General features: G+C 44.0%; 1 protein-coding gene across 1 annotated transcript in view; it reads left to right on the top strand.

The window, feature by feature from the left end:
• ATG10 (autophagy related 10) overlaps nt 1-16,703 on the top strand; it is a 198,275-nt gene that overhangs the window by 13,554 nt on the left and 168,018 nt on the right. The window contains exon 2 of the mRNA XM_075854861.1: nt 14,137-14,267. Coding sequence (XP_075710976.1) covers nt 14,137-14,267 — 131 coding nt within the window. The remainder of the gene's footprint in view (nt 1-14,136; nt 14,268-16,703) is intronic.

Genomic DNA, 16,703 nt, shown 5'->3' with positions numbered 1-16,703 from the left:
AGGAGGCAGAGGCAAGGAGATTGCAGACCCAGGACAGGCAGGAGGGATAGCAGGTGGTGGAGCAGCGGTAGCAGCCAGAGGCAGAACAGAAGGACGATCCAAACAGTTAATGACCGAGTTTACAGCCTGACAAGAATCAATGATAGTCTAAAGGACAATAGTACCTGTATGGAAGATTTCGACAGACACTTGGCGTAGCAGATGCTTAGCGTAGTAGACACTTGGCACAGATGACGCTTGGCACAGATGACACTTGACTCCAACACTAAACTTCTCACAGGAACAAACACAATTGCTGTAAACGGGACACGGGATATGTGATCACAGGATACAACTAAGGGACCATTTGCAATAACGGACATGGCCAGACACAACAACGCTCAGTCAAGGAAGAAGGGGCAGAGCCCTTTTTATAATTCAGGGTGTTGTTGGGATTGGGTGGGGAATATTTACCATGTGCGCACTGGCCCTTTAAGGCCCAGGACGAGCGCGCGCACCTTAGGAAACAATACGAGGCAGTGCTGGTGTCTCCGGGGAGCGAGACGCCGGCAGGAGTTCAGAGGTCTGTGGTTGTGGCCACTGGAAGGTAAGAGAAGTCAGCGGTCCAAGCTATAAGGAGACTAGAACTGCCTGTAGAGGTCAGAGACAGGATTGTGTGGAGGCACAGTTCTGGAGAAGGGTGCAAAAAAATTTCTGGACACTTTGGAAAAACCTGGACTCTTCCTAGAGCTGGTCGCCCCACAAAACTAATCAATCAGGGGAGAAGGGCCTTGTTTAGAGAGGCGACCAAGAACTCAATGCTTACTCTGGCTGAGCTCCAAAGATCCTGTGTGCAGATGTGAGAAACTTCCAGGTCAACCATCACTGCAGCACTCCTTCAGTCTGGGCTTTATGGCAGAGTGGCCAGAAAGAAGCCTCTCCTAAGTAAAAGACACATTAAAGCCCATCTGGAGTTTGCAAAAAAAAACAAAAAACAAACAAACACCTAAAGGACACTCAGACTGTGAGAAACAAGACTCTGTGGTCTGATGAAACCAAGATTGAACTTTTTGGCCTCAATTCTATGCGTCATGGCTGGAGGAAACCAGGCACTGCTCATCACCTGCCCAATACCATCCCTACAGTGAAGCACGGTCGTGGCAGCATCATGCTGTGGTGGTGTTTTTCAGTGGCTGGTACAAGGAGGCTTGTCAGGGTTGAGGGAAAGATTAATGGAGCAAAGTGCAGAGATATTCTTAATATAAACTTGATCCAGAGTACTCTGGACCTCTGACTTGGATGAAGGTTCACCATCCAACCAGATAATGACCTTAAGCACACAGCCAAGACAACATAGGGGTGGCTTAGGGACAACTCCGTGAATGTCCTTAAGTGGCCCAGCCAGAGCCCTGATTTGAACCCCTGAAAATGGCTATCCACCGACAATCCCCATTCAACCTGACAGAGCTTGAGAGGATCTGCAGAGAAGAATGGCAGAAAATCCCTACATCTAGGTGTGTGGCATCATACCCAAGAAGACTGGAGGATGTTATCACTGCCAAATGTGCTTCAACTAAGTACTGAGTAAAGGGTCTGAATACTTATGATGTCAATGCAATATTTTAGTTTTTCTTTTCAATAAATTAGCAAAGATTACTAACATTCCGTTTCGCTTTGTCATTATGGGGTATTGAGTGCAAAATGATGGGTAAAACTTTTTTTATTTTAGCACAAGGCCTCAACAGAACAAAATGTGAAAAAATTTAAAGGGTCTGAAGACTTTCTGAATGCATTGTATGGGCTGTAGATAAAAAGTGGATGTAGCCCAGTGTGTTCTATAATATGAACCTATAGATAATTTATAGGAACACTTTTTGAAAGTTTTTTCACTATATTCTGTATCAATAAATCCGTATTACAGCACTATCTAATAATGTTTCTGTAACCCTAACAATCGGTTCAAGATCATTTAATTATTACAAAGAATGAACAAAATAATCTAATAAAATGGGAAAAATTGAACATAAGCTACGTCCAGCGCTCACTGAGCTCTTCTGGATGTGAGGTGTGCTTTAAAAATCTGGTAAGATTTTCTCTGCCTCAAAGGCTTGAACCTGTAGCCTTTTAGATTTGAAGGGATCGGTTGAAGACATGTTAAGATAATGACTTTATATCAGAGTGTGACAATGTCTGAGTGCCTGAAATTGACTACCGTAGTTAACTTCTGAATGTAAATGTTATTACCATGCCCATTGTGATCCCTATTACATTATTACCTGTATAAGAAATATATGAATGCAACCGTTTTTCATTTATGCATTATTACAAAATGTAACTGACTATATAAACCACACACAATAGGTATAAATCATTTAATAATACCTACAGGGTTTTTGATAATATGTTGGTATGAACCAGAAAGACATCTTCTGGGACAGTAAAGTATATTTAGGCTGGATTCACACACAGCGTTTTCCTGCGTTTGTTGTGGCATTTTTATTGGCGTTTTTGGGGTTGTCCGGTTTCAGAAAATGTAATTTTCCTCATAGTTAAAATTTATACAATTTTTTCTCATGGTTTTCAAGATCTCTGCTTGTTGATATTCTGTAGGAACCTTTATTGTTTACTTTCAGGAGATAAAATTCTGTCCATGGTCATGTGATGGACACACGGGTGCACGGCTCGTTACAGTTACACTATGTGTATCAAAGCTGTGTCCATGACCACGGACAGAATTTTATCCACAGGAAGTAAACAATGAATGTTCCTCTACTGAATAACAACAAGCAGAGATCTTGAAAACCGTGAGGAATTAATACAGAAAGAATATTGGAAAATTGTATAACTCTTATACAAAAAATAACATTAATTTGCTAAAACTGGACAACTCCTTTAAATTCTAAAGTGAATTATTGAAACGGCTACATACAGTGTTTTGGTTGATAGCGTTCTTGGGCTGTTTTTAGGGTCAGTGGCGATTTTTCAAAACACAGCAAACTCTGGGTTTTTTTTTCCGGCGTTTAACCTATAGGATTCTCTATAGGACTTAAAAAACACATGTAGAAATTGATACTAAATAAATAACGCCCTAAAAAAAATGCATGTTACATTTAAAAAAACTTTGGTGTTTTTACATTTGTTTTTTTATGCACCTTTAGGCTAACCGCGTCGCAAAACTCGGCAAAAACGGCCCGAGAACGCCTCCCATTGATTTCAATGGGAGGCGTCGGCGTCTTTTTCCCGCGAACAGTAAAACTGCCTCGCGGGAAAAAGAAGCGACATGCCCTATCTTCGGGCGCTTCCGCCTCTGACCTCCCATTGACTTCAATGGGAGGCAGAGAAAGCGTATTTCGCGCTGTTTTATGCCCGCTCAATGGCCGCGGGCGAAAAACGGCGCGAAAATCGGCGTGCAGGGAGAGGAAAATCTGCCTCAAAGTTCCAAACGGAATTTTGAGGCAGATATTCCTCCCCCAAAATACTCCGTGTGAACATAGCCTAAAACTCCAGGCATAAAACCTTGTGTATAGGAGGTCTTAATACAAATCCAATGGGTTTTTTCAATGAAAGAACATACTAGGAACAAAGATAAACAAGGGACACTTGAGATGTATGAAATATCTTTGACTCCGGTATGAGTTCAAGGTTGCTGGTGTTGCCTCTAACCAATATACTCACTCGTAAGACTGGAGTCACAGTTTTTTTTTCAAATATATTTTTATTCAAAACCAGAACAGTTACAAGTATGCAATGTGTATCACACATACAATAATATATACACCAAATAACAATGTGTTCCAGCTTCAAAATTCTTTTTCATTTTACTTGTCATCATTAAGTTGCAAGGTATGCAGTAAAACAAAACACAACCAACAATTCCCTTCCCTCCCCCCAACTCTCCCCCATCTCGGTGAACATTTTCTCAACTGGCCACCAGCATGCCTAGCGTGCCCTGGATACTCTGTGAACTATACCATGATGTGTGTCGAAATGTGCGCATGAACATCCCTATCTCTGCTGTGGGATAATGTTGCTCTATGAATTTACGCCAAGTTTTAAAAAATTGTTCTGTAGACCTTTCTTTGTGTTTCTCTAGGTCCGTCTTATCATACCCCAATAAAGTCTTGAGAGTAATCACGACCTCCGCAATTTCCGGGACCGATGCCTGTAGCCAGTGACGCAAGATGCACTTTTTGATAGCCAATAAAGCCATATGCACTCCTTTCCGGGCCACTAGAGGTGGTCCCTCCCCCCCTGGATCCAAAGGAATATAGTGAAACAGCACTGCCTGTGGGCTTGCGTGCACCTCCTCCCCCCAGGTATCTTTAATAAATTGTAAAGCCCGATCCCAAAACGTGCGAATTTGTGGGCACAACCACATCCCATGAAGCAAATTGGCTTTGTGCAAGTCGCATTTTGGACAATTACGCAGATAATGTGCTGGAGCGTCCCTGTAGGATAAATTAAAGGCGTATGTCGCTCTGTGCATTAGCCTGAAGTGCATCTCACGCCACTGTTCATTCACCATGACCTTCCTCACCCTCTCCCATCCATCTCGTATCTTGCTGGAGATGTCTGGATCCTCCAGCTCCAACTCCCACGTTCTAAAGCAGGAAGTACTAAAGGAATCAAGATGAGCATTCCGAAGTTTACCATATAGACTTGCAAGGCTTCTCCCCGCACCACCCTGCGGCACCATCCCATCAAATGCTCCCCGTATCTCTACTCCATCAATATTGCGGACTTTGTTTTTACATAACCCCGTTATTTGAACATATTGCAAATATTGATTTTCCCTCAAATTGTATTTGCTAGAGACCTCCTGCCACGTAAGCCATCTCCCCTCCTCAACATTCATGAGTTGGCCCAGGACCTTGATCCCTTCATCTTTCCACTGCGAAAACAATTTATTCTGACTCCCCTGTGGAAACATAGGGTTATCCCACAACGGCCAGAATTTAGAAAGACCATACGGAAGACCAAAAAGCTTCCGCACCGCCTTCCAGGTGCCGATTGTATCTTTCAGCAACAGACTTGCCTTAACGTTATTAGGCAGTTGAGCATATGACATGTGTAGCAGGGCCTGCAGCGGAACCGCTCCCGCCAATTCCTGTTCCAGCTGAACATTGGAGTACATATTGGTGTTATGTATCCAATCCCCTATGTGTCTGCAGATGGCCGCTAAATTGTAGTATCGTATAAGTGGCAGCTGAATACCTCCATCCACTTTGGGCAGTGCCAGTTTTTTATATGCAATCCTAGGTCTCTTCCTTTGCCACAAGAATTGTAAAAATGCTGTCTGTAATTTCTGGTTATCTAGGTGCTTGATCAATATGGGTATGGTCTGCATTGGATATAACAGTCGAGCAAAGCTTATCATTTTTAAAAGAGCAGCCCTCCCAAACAACGACAATGGCAATGACGCCCATCGATTTAGTTCCTTATGGATTTTTTCAAACAAGGGTGAATAATTTAGTTTATAGAGAGAAGAGGGAAATTTGCCTATTTTAATCCCCAGGTATGTAATATACGATCTAGCTATTTCCACCGTGCCCTGCAAGGGTGGTCTTACCCCTGATTCCTTCAAGTAAAGTAATTGACTCTTTTGCGCATTGACTTTATATCCTGAGAAGGACCCAAAGTATTTTAGCTTCTCCAGCACCCCCCCCCAAATGATCCCCAGGCGATTTCATAAACAACAAAAGATCATCAGCAAAACATGTTAGCTTGACCTCCTGGCTGCCAACCATAATCCCTTCAAAATCTCTGGATGACAAAAGATGTCTCGCTAGCGGTTCCAAAGCCAAGTCGAACAGCAACGGAGACAGGGGGCATCCCTGCCTTGTTCCCTTCTGTAAATGTATCGGTGCTGACAAAAAACCTGCAGTGAACACCCTAGCTAGAGGTTCTGAATATAACGCTTCCAGGTAATTCCTGAACAATCCTTGTATCCCAAATCTATCTAGAACTATCCTCAGCCAATCCCAGTGTACATTATCGAAGGCCTTTTCGGCATCTAACGTTAAAAGTGCTGGCGAATCATGTCCCTCCATATTAGAATTCCTCATTGCGTCTTGAACCGCCAAAACCGTGCGTATGTTTTTGACCGCCGACCTCCCCTTGACAAAACCCACCTGGTGTGGCCCGATCAAATTAGGGAGAAACATAGCCAACCTATCTGCCAGTATCTTTGACAATATTTTAACATCCTGATTTATCAAAGAGATTGGTCGATAGGACCCCGGGTTAGCCGGGTCTTTCCCATCCTTGTACAATACTTTAATATAAGCTACATTGCCCGACTTCAAGAATTCCTTATTTAACAGCATACGATTATACACCGGCAATAAAATGGGCGTGACTTCCTCCCTCATAAGTTTGTAAAAATCACTAGAAAATCCATCTGGCCCTGGCGCTTTGTTATTCGTCAATGATTTAATGGTCGATATTATCTCTTGTTCCGTGATCAATGCGTTTAATGCTTCTCTATCAGAGTCCGAGAGAGATGGTAACGCTACGGAGTCCAGAAACTCCCTCCCCTCAATCCTCTCCGAAATGTCCTGTGCATATAGCGCAGTGTAATAATCTCCCAGTATATCATTGACGACTTTTGGATCTTTCTGTACTTCCCCATTCCCATCTCTCAACCCCCCTATGTGAGTCGGGCGAAATTGTCCTTTCGCCATTTTAGCCAGCAGGGAGCCTGATTTGTTCCCATATCTGAAAAAATGCGCAGTTGTTTGCTCTCTCTGGAACCTTTCTTTTTTATCCAGCCACCTTTCAAACTCTGCCTTTGCCGTGAGCCAGTCCCCCCTAAGCGCTAATGTCGAGTTTGCCAAGTACGCTGTGTATTTCATGCGAAGGTTTCTGCTAGACTCGTTATAATGTTTGTTGGTTTTCCGTTTAAGCGAAGCAACATAAGAAATGATCCTCCCCCTCAGCACTGCCTTGGCTGTGTCCCAAAACAAGTGGCTGTTTTCTCTATGAGCTTGATTTTCCTGACTATATTCCCCTACCCAGCCCTTCAAGCAGGATTGAAAGGATTCATCAGTTGCCAGAAATGACGGAAATTTCCACAATATATCCGACCCCCTTTTAAACGTATCTGCCAGGATCAAAGAAACCGGTGAATGATCTGATATCACTAAGTCCTCTATTCGAGCACTGAGGATCCTAGAGAGGAGCACCGGAGAAGCCATAAGATAGTCAATACGCGACCATGCGGTATGCGCATGAGAAAAATGAGTGAATTCTCTACCTAATGGAAATTGTGTTCTCCATACATCTACCATGCCCGTGGAAGACAATAATGGGGCCAAGACTTTATCATGTGTTCTTTCCACCAACATCCTACCATCCCCCCTTCTCCTGTCCTCTGTTGTACATAAGACCGAATTAAGATCCCCTCCCAGCAGAATCTGAGGTTCTTTATCCGCTAAAAGTTTTCCTTCCAGAAATTTAAAAAAGACCCGATTGTTGTCATTTGGTGCATATATACAGTACAGACTCACTCTCCCCATGGCACCCTCCAAGATCACATGCAAATATCTACCCCCCTCATCCCGCTCAAAAGTAACCACCGAACATTCAATTCTTTTGTGTATGAGAAGTAAGACGCCCGCCTTGCCATTAACTGCTGGAGAACCCATTACCGTGCCCACCCATAATTTACTCATTCTCTGGAAATCACGTTCCAATAAGTGGGTTTCCTGTAAAATCGCTATATCCGCTTTCAACTTTTTCAGGTGGCGAAGAACCATCATGCGTTTATGTGGGGACTGCAGTCCCTTCACATTCCATGTAATTACCTTAGGCATCTCACAGTAATGGCAAAGCAAACCTCATTCACCGAGACAGTCCCCCCCCCTCCTTCCCCCTCCCTAAACATAAAACAAAATTGAAACCCCAACAACAGATCATTATTACTTTCAGACTTCTCTTTTTTCGCACATTTTGGCGTGGAATCTCTGTGCATTCCACCTCTAGAAACTCTTTGGTATACCATGAACTCCCTGTATACCCTTAAAATATCAACATCACCTTACACTCCCACCCGACTCCTTGCAAGAAAAATTTCCTCAAGCCTCACTTCAGCTGGACCCTCCCCTGCCATTAACATCAGTAGACCTCAACCCCCGATGCAACGATAGGTATAACAATTCTATCTCAAACAATGTGGAACTTTAAAATAACATGAGATTTCTTCCATCTCCGCCTGGACAGTTCCCTTCAATCCGGGGAAGAAGAGGTGAGACCCCTCCTGATACTCCTGTTTCTGGAACGTCCCCTGCGAGGCAATCCGTCCCTGTGCGTCTGGCTACCACCATTATTGTCTTTAGACAAACTTTCCACAAATTTAGCCGCCTCCCCTGGAGAAGAAAACGATTCCATCCCACCGCCGGGTTCGAAGATCCTGAGAATGGCGGGAAACATCAGAGAGAACCGAATGCGTTTCTGGACCAGTAGAGAGCACACCGTGCTAAAAGCCCGCCGCTTACGTGTAACCTCAGCCGAGTAATCTCCAAACATTAAAATTCTGTTGCCCCGTACTCTCACTTGTGCCGATGACCTTCGGTATGCCTGTAATACATTCGTTTTATCCACATAGTCCAGGTACTTCACAATGACTGGTCGCGGTCGTGCTGGGGCGCCATCTTGGGTCACACTTCGCATCGGTCCCACTCTATGAGCTCTCTCCGCTCTCAGCGGGGCTGGCAATCCCAGCGCCTGAGGCAACTCCACCGCACACAACTTTAGCAGCTGTCCTGCTGGTATAGACTCTGGGAGCCCAATAATACGTAAATTGCTCCTCCTCGAGCGATTCTCCAGGTCATCCACTTTATCAACCAGTTGTAGATTGCAAGCTATCACCTTCTTCACCTCCTCCTGTGTTCCCGCTAGCTCATCCTCCAATAAACTGAACCGTTGTTCCAAATCGTTAAGCCTTTCCGCCTGAGCTGAAACATCCGTCTGAATTTGGTGCAATAATTTCGACACCGTCGCCTCCAGAGAAGCTGTAATATCTGGGGCTATAAGTTTCGCTACTTCCCTGGCCAAAACTCGACATGAAATGTCCATATTGTGAAACATAGTCTCAGGCTCACCTTCTTCCCCTTCTGGCTGCACCATAGGAGGTTGTGATGCCGAGCGCGAACTCGTACTCCTCGTGTTCCTGGCCGGCTCAGGCGCCATTTTCCCCAGCGGCATCATGTCGTCAGTCTGCAGGGCCTGTGATTTTAATCCTGGGGTCCCGGTCTTCACCAGATATCTCTCCATACGCCGGAGAGAAGCCTGTACGTAGGGTTATCGGCCAGCGGCCTCAGGTTAGGTAACCAAGCCTCGGGACCCCGGTTTTTGAGTCGGGTTAACGGAGCTCTCCTCACTCACGTCTACTCATGTGCGCGCCGGAACCGGAAGTCGAGTCACAGTTTTTGATGCAGACTTTACCAGTGGATTCAAAAGGTAGGAAACTTATAAAGGAAATACTCATACTGCTCTTTTGTATCCACTCTTGTGTTTGGTTAAAGAAAATTGCATTAAAAACTGCATGTGTGAAATAACTCTAAAAGATACAATAAGTTAATTTTCTTTTGATTAATATTATTGCTTTGCTTGTCGAGTGGAGCAATAAACTTTCATATATGTATGGGAGCTTATTCAATATATGAATGGTCAATTACTGGAAAGACATATGATAATTTTGTCTTTTTTGGCAAAAAACAAACAAACTAATGGGCCTCACTGATGTAGGGCAGTCATTTAAAATATCTGGGCCACACTCAATTAAATGGTCAGGTTCCCATGAGCTCAGTACCAGAACTTCTATAATTCATCTTGTACCCTATAATATACATTTCGTGGGGATTTGAGGGAGGATTTTGGGGAAAGAGGGTAACATAATCATAATGAAGCATACAAATCATTTTTCTGACTCCCTTCCAATGCACAGTGGCCCACAGACTGTAACCTGTGAAACCACTCTGTGGGAAAAGGAAGAGGGAATAACTTGATCTTTAAAGGGAATGTGTCGCGAATTAAACCTTTTTTTTTTTAAAGTAAGTTACTTATTTTCTATTATATTTTTTACGTTTTTTGCTGTATTTTTTTTTTCTTCCACATGGTGGAAAATATTAAAAATTAAATAATAATTTGACATGTTTTCCTATGTTGGCCACCAGAGGGAGCACTTCTCAGAATTACAGCAAGGTGAATAAGGCAAAGCAACCTGACTCACAGCTGCCGTAAATGTGGGAGGGAATCTCACCCCCCCCCCCTCCTACAAGCCAGGAAAAGGTGTCTTCAAATTGCTAAGCAGCGTCCGGCTGCCATTTTTGGTGTGATTGTACAAATGGCAGCTGGCGGAAGCTATAGGACACACCAAAAGGCTAAGGGTATGTTCACACGCTTACTAAACAAAGGGAAACCAGCTCCTGATTTTCAGCCATTTTTTAATCAAACTCACGTTTTTGGCGGCCGTTTTTGGAGCTGTTTTTCTATAGAGTGAATGAAAAACGGCTCCAAAAACTTCCCAAGATGCACTTCTTTTTGGCGGGCGTCTTTTTATGTGCCGTTTTTGGAAAAAGGCCACATAAAAAACGCCCCGTCAGAACAGAACGCCGTATTTCCCATCGAAACCAATGGGCAGATGTTTGGAGGCGTTCTGCTTCCGATTTTTCAGCCGTTTTTCGGGACGTTTACGGGCCAAAAATACTGCGTGGGAACATACCCTTAGAATGATGAAAGTGAAGTGAATGACTTTTCAGTTGACAGGTTCACACGGCGTGTATTTGACACTTTTTTTACGGCCGTTTTTGGAGCTGTTTTTCTATAGAGTCAATGAAAAACGGATCCAAAAATGTCCCAAGAAGTGATATGCACTTCTTTTTGGCGGGCGTCTTTTTACGTGCCGTTTTTGGAAAACAGCCGCGTTAAAACACGCCCCGTCGGGTTCTGCTTCCGATTTTTCAGCCGTTTTTCAGGGACGTTTACGGCCCGAAAAACGTCTGAAAACACTGAGTGTGAACATACCCTTAGAATGCTGAAAGTGAAGTGAATGACTTTTCAGTTGACAGGATCACACGTGTGTATTTGACAAGTTTTTTATTTTTTGCGCATTTTACATGCCACTCCTGCTAAATGTCTTTATTCCTCCATCCTGCTGACAGTCTCCTCCATCGTCCCCACCCAATCTTACTGACAGTCTCCTCCAGGATCACCACCCAATACTGCTGACAGTCTCCTCCAGCGTCCCCACCCAATCTTGTTGACAGTCTCCTCCAGCGTCACCGTACAATCTTGCTGATAGTCTCCTCCATCATCACCACCCAATACTGCTGACAGTCTCCTCCAGCGTCACCACCTAATCTTGCTGACAGTCTCCTCCAGCGTCACCATACAATCTTGCTGGCAGTCTCCTCCAGCGTCACCATACAATCTTGCTGACAGTCTCCTCCATAATCACTACCCAATACTGCTGACAGTCTCCTCCAGCATCACCACCCAATCTTGCTGACAGTCTCCTCCAGCGTCACCACACAATCTTGCTGACAGTCTCCTCCAGCATCACCATACAATCCTGCTGACAGTCTCATCCAGCATCACCATACAATCCTGCTGACAGTCTCCTCCAGCGTCACTATACAGTACTGCTCACAGTCTCCTCCAGCGTCACCATACAATCTTGCTGACAGTCTCTTCCATCATCACCACCCAATACCGCTGACAGTCTCCTCCAGCGTCACCATACAATACTGCTGACAGTCTCCTCCAGCGTCACCATACAATCCTGCTGACAGTCTCATCCAGCATCACCATACAATCCTGCTGACAGTCTCCTCCAGCGTCACTATACAATACTGCTGACAGTCTCCTCCAGTGTCACCATACAATCCTGCTAACAGTCTCCTCCAGCATCACGACCCAATACTGCTGACAGTCTCCTCCAACGTCACCATACAATCCTGCTGAAAGTCTCCTCCAGCGTCCCCATACAATCTTGCTGACAGTCTACTCCACAGTAGAGGAGACTGTCACACGACCTCCTCACCCGATCACAGTCCGCACACCGTCCACACTGACAATACATCTAGGGACGGGGGGGGGGGCGTTGGGGGAGGGGGGCCGTCGAGGGGAGGGTGGGGGTGGGCAGGGTTCTGTGAGAGAGGGAGAGGGACAGACAGAGACACACACACCTTACCTGCAGTGCAGCCGGTCTTCATAATGGCGCGTGCTATCTCCCTACAAACCAGCTTCTCTGCTGTGTGGCTCTGAACTGCGGCTGCGCAGTACAGAGCCAGATGGCAGAGGCAATGGACGGGAGCTGTTCATTGTGTTCTATGCATTGTGCTGCCGTATTTAATCTGTGTATGTGTCGTTAAGGACGGATTTACACGAGCGTGTGCGTTTTTGCGCACGCAAAAAATTAGGCGTTTTGTGTGTGCAAAATGCACTTAACAGCTCCGTGTGTCAGCACATAGGATGCGCGGCTGCGTGATTTTCACGCTGCCGCCATCATTATGACAATCTGTTTGGATGTTTGTAAACAGAAAAGCACGTGGTGCTTTTCTGTTTGCAAACATACTTTTGACTGCTGTTGCGCGAATCACGCGCGTCACCACGGAAGTGCTTCCGTGTGGTGCGCGTGATTTTCACGCACCCATTGACTTCAATGGGTGCGTGATGCGCGAAAAACGCAGAAATATAGGACCTGTCGTGAGTTTTACGCAGCGGACTCACGATGCGCAAAAATCACTGACTGTCTGCACTGTCCCTTTTCCCTTCCCTTGGTTGAACTTGATGGACATGTGTCTTTTTTCAGCCGTACTAACTATGTAACTATGTAACTATGTAACTATGCCCCATAGACTAGCATAGGTCCGTGTGACATGCGTGAAAATCACGCGCGTTGCACGGACGTATTAGGGTATGTTCACACGGCCTATTTACGGACGTAAATCGGGCGTTTTTGCCCCGAATTACGCCCGAAAATAGCGCCTCAATAGCGCTGACAAACATCTGCCCATTGAAAGCAATGGGCAGACGTTTGTCTGTTCACACGAGGCGTATATTTACGCGCCGCTGTCAAATGACGGCGCGTAAATAGACGCCCGCGTAGAAGAAGTGACCTGTCACTTCTTTGGCCGTAATTGGAGCCGCTATTCATTGACTCCAATGAATAGCAGCGCTAATTACGGCCGTAATTGACGCGGCGTTCAAGCGCCTGCACATGCCGGTACGGCTGAAATTACGGGGATGTTTTCAGGCTGAAACATCCCCGTAATTTCAGCCGTTACGGACCCCCGCCGTGTGAACATACCCTTACACGTTCGTCTAAATAAGCCCTAAGAGACACATACACAAATGAAATAAAACATGGCAGCCCCCAGTACAGTAAGAAAGTGTCAATAAAAAAAACGTGTGTGAAAAATGAAATAAAGTCAATATAATATTTTATTAAATAAAAACACATAAATTAATTTAAAAAAACAACAAACTTATGACACTGTCCCTTTAAGCATCATTTTCTGATCCTGGTTAGGGGACAAAAAAATTAAGCAGGGCCTGTGAAATTAGCATGCCCAATGTTTTTGCAATGTTGCCTATTAAATGGAGCCCATTCATTCAATTCAAGTGTAACCGTGAGTCTTGGGAGGTAGGTGGCAGTTAGTAGGCAAATGTGGATCCCTTTTTTTAATTGGGCCCCTGACGGCAGTACCAGCTGTACGGGCCTGATGACAGCTGTGTCTAGTTGTAGAGTCAGATTTTGCCTCCAAGGTCTAGTTCCTGAATCTTATATATGTTTATCATTTTGGCATTGAATTTATTGTGTTATGAGTTGAGCTTTCCAGTATCAATGAAGACTGTGAAATATAGTAACATTCAGGTATTATCTGTAGTATTCCTGGAAAAAGAGGAACTTTGTTTGTCAATTTAACTTTCTAATGATGCTAATGTTGATGGGAAGGGAAAATGTTCTCTTTCTAAAAGCCTGACCCTAGATGTTTTTATTGAAAAAGTTTGGCACAACTAATTTCATATTATAAAGTTTTGCTCTGGGTTTTGTAAAAGGTGGGAACAGGCAAATGTTTTGTAACCTGAAAATACAAGTTCTAGAACCTAAATTCCGTTTCCATTATCCAGCTTCTTTTCTTGTGTACATAGGTTTCAACAAAATGGATTCCGAAAGCAGAAATAACTTTATCCTGGAAGAAGAGAAATTTAGATACTTCTGTTTGGAATTTTTGAAACACTCTAAATCTATTGGGGACGGCTGGGAATGGAAAAATGTTCAGGTAACGTCAGTCTGAGTCACTGCTACAGATAATTTCATTTATTTCAAAAGTATTCTATAAGGCAGAATTTTCTTCAATGTTTATTTTAATTTATGATCATTTTTGTTTGCTAAGCTGCTCGAAAAGAAAAACCATACAGAATGGATAACAGCTGCTTTAACTATTTTGTTACTATGCCTTTGTGTCTAGAGTATCTAGAAAAAACCCACTTTCTGGAATGATTCATTCTACGTGAATATTATTTTCTAAAATATTGTTTTCTTTTTTGCAAAGCTCCTGAGTACAGATTTTTTTTAGGGTACGCATAAAAGCAGATACGCATGGTAATAGGCATTAAAAAATTGAGGGTAAGATAATATGCATTCTGTGAAATGCAGATACATTTTAACAAAATACATACATCTTGCAGAATGGTTGTTATGCATGGGCTAAGATGGGTGTGCATTTTTTTGAGGTGGCGGGGTTTGGATGGGCCTGTTTCCATTTACTACACCTTTATAATACTTTTTATTTTCCTATGCTTTCCCTGCAATTTTATAAAATGTGAAATTACTGTAAGTATGTTATATTTATTTATTGCTCTCTATGTTTGCACCATTTACTATATCAGTGATTCCCAACCCTGGAGGGGTTCCCTAGAAAACAGCAGCAGCCAGAGCTATCACTTTTACAGCAGGTATTGCAAACTCTACCTTCAAACTCAGACTGATGTTGCCATTGACAAAGAACTCAACAAATCTTGGCCAAAATATAAAATTATAGAACGCTTTACAATTCCTTACACCGAGCTTCATTGCGGTAGTAATGAGAGTAAAAACATTAACACCGTAAGGCTACATTCACACAAAGTGAAAAATGTCCGTCACACGGGCATTTTCAGAACAATGTAGTTTTTAAGGCTGTATTCACACGGTCGTTTTTTGTTTTTTTTTCTAACGGCACCTGAATACTGTCCAACAAAAAATAGGACATGCCCTATTTTTGTTCATTTTCACGGCCAGGCGGCCCCCATAGAACTCAATAGATCAGTTTTTAACGGCCATTTTTCAGGACTCAATCCTTGTGACGGCCGTTATAAACTCATCCTGGCCAAGAGGACTTCTATGGCACAGCGCTACTTTTAGAGCTGAGTCCAGGGAAGCCCTTGGCGTTACTGACGGAATCCACGGCCAGAGCATTGGCAACACTTTGGCCGGTGATTCCGCTCCTGGAAGAGCCCCTGGTGTCAGTATCCATATATGGACAGTGACGTCAGAAGATCCTTCTGGAGCAGAATCCCCAGCCAGAGCGTTGGCAACGCTCTGACTGGGGCTTCCCCTCCTAGAGGGAACCCCAATGGTGGGGGTCTGGCGCTATCTACACGGGGGCTGTCTGGCACTAGCTACAGGGGGGGTGGCTGGCGCTATGTCTACAGGGGGGGTGTCTGGCGCTATCTACAGGGGAGTGTCTGGCGCTATCTACATGGGTGGGTGTCTGGCAGCGCTAACTACAGGGGAGGGTGTTTGGCGACGTTATCTACAGGGGAGGGTTTATCGTGGCGCTATCTACAGGGGAGGGTGTCTGGTGCTATCTGCAGCTGGGGTGTCTGGCAGTATCTACAGGGGAGGGTGTCTGGCGCAATATACAGGGGATGGTGTCTGGCGCTATCTACAGTGGATGGTGTCTGGCGCTATCTAAGGGGGAGGATGTCTAGCGCTATCTATAGGTGAGGGTAATGAATATATAAACTCCAAAAGCAGTTCTATTAAGGGCTGGGTATTTATAACAAAAACATCCCCCCATGCAAGCAGCGAGTTTTGTATCTCAAAGGATGTATTGTATATATTACCATCTAAATATGGTTACATTTGTTACCTTGTTTTGTCATTTTAGCATAAATGAATTGTGGCAACAATCTGCCTTATTTAACTAGTGCCTGTGCACTTTACATTAACACCATTAGATGTAGTGCGGTAGATAAGGAATACAGATACTACCTATGCGGATGCAATGATCTCTATATGATATTTCTATTTTTTCCTCCTCCCAGTTTTTATTCTTATTTTTTTAGATTTTCATATTTTTCTTTTTCACCTTTTTAATATCTTTATTTTGATATTATTAGAATATTCTTGATATTTTTGTGTCTTTTATATATGTGTTGTTTTTTTTGTTGCGGCCATCAGAAGGTGAGGAATGGCGGTGGTCGGCAACTGCGGCCATTACAGTACCCCGCATACGCTCCCTCTTCTTGGGTCCAGAGCGTAAGAATTTTTTTTTAATGAGGGTAGGGGCATTAAGGTTCTCTTCTGGCTCCCAAGACCTCTCCTCAGGACCAAACCCTTTCCAGTCCACTAGATAGAAAGTCCTTCCTCCTACTCTCTTGTAGTCCAGAATCTCCTTCACCTCGAAGACGTCAGAAGAATCGCTGGAAGCAACTGCAGAGCTAGGAGATTT

Source organism: Rhinoderma darwinii, chromosome 1 (genome assembly GCF_050947455.1).
Source record: "Rhinoderma darwinii isolate aRhiDar2 chromosome 1, aRhiDar2.hap1, whole genome shotgun sequence".
Lineage (NCBI taxonomy): Eukaryota > Metazoa > Chordata > Amphibia > Anura > Rhinodermatidae > Rhinoderma > Rhinoderma darwinii.
The sequence above is the reverse complement of the archived record's forward strand: the minus strand, read 5'-3'. Positions and strand labels throughout refer to the sequence as shown.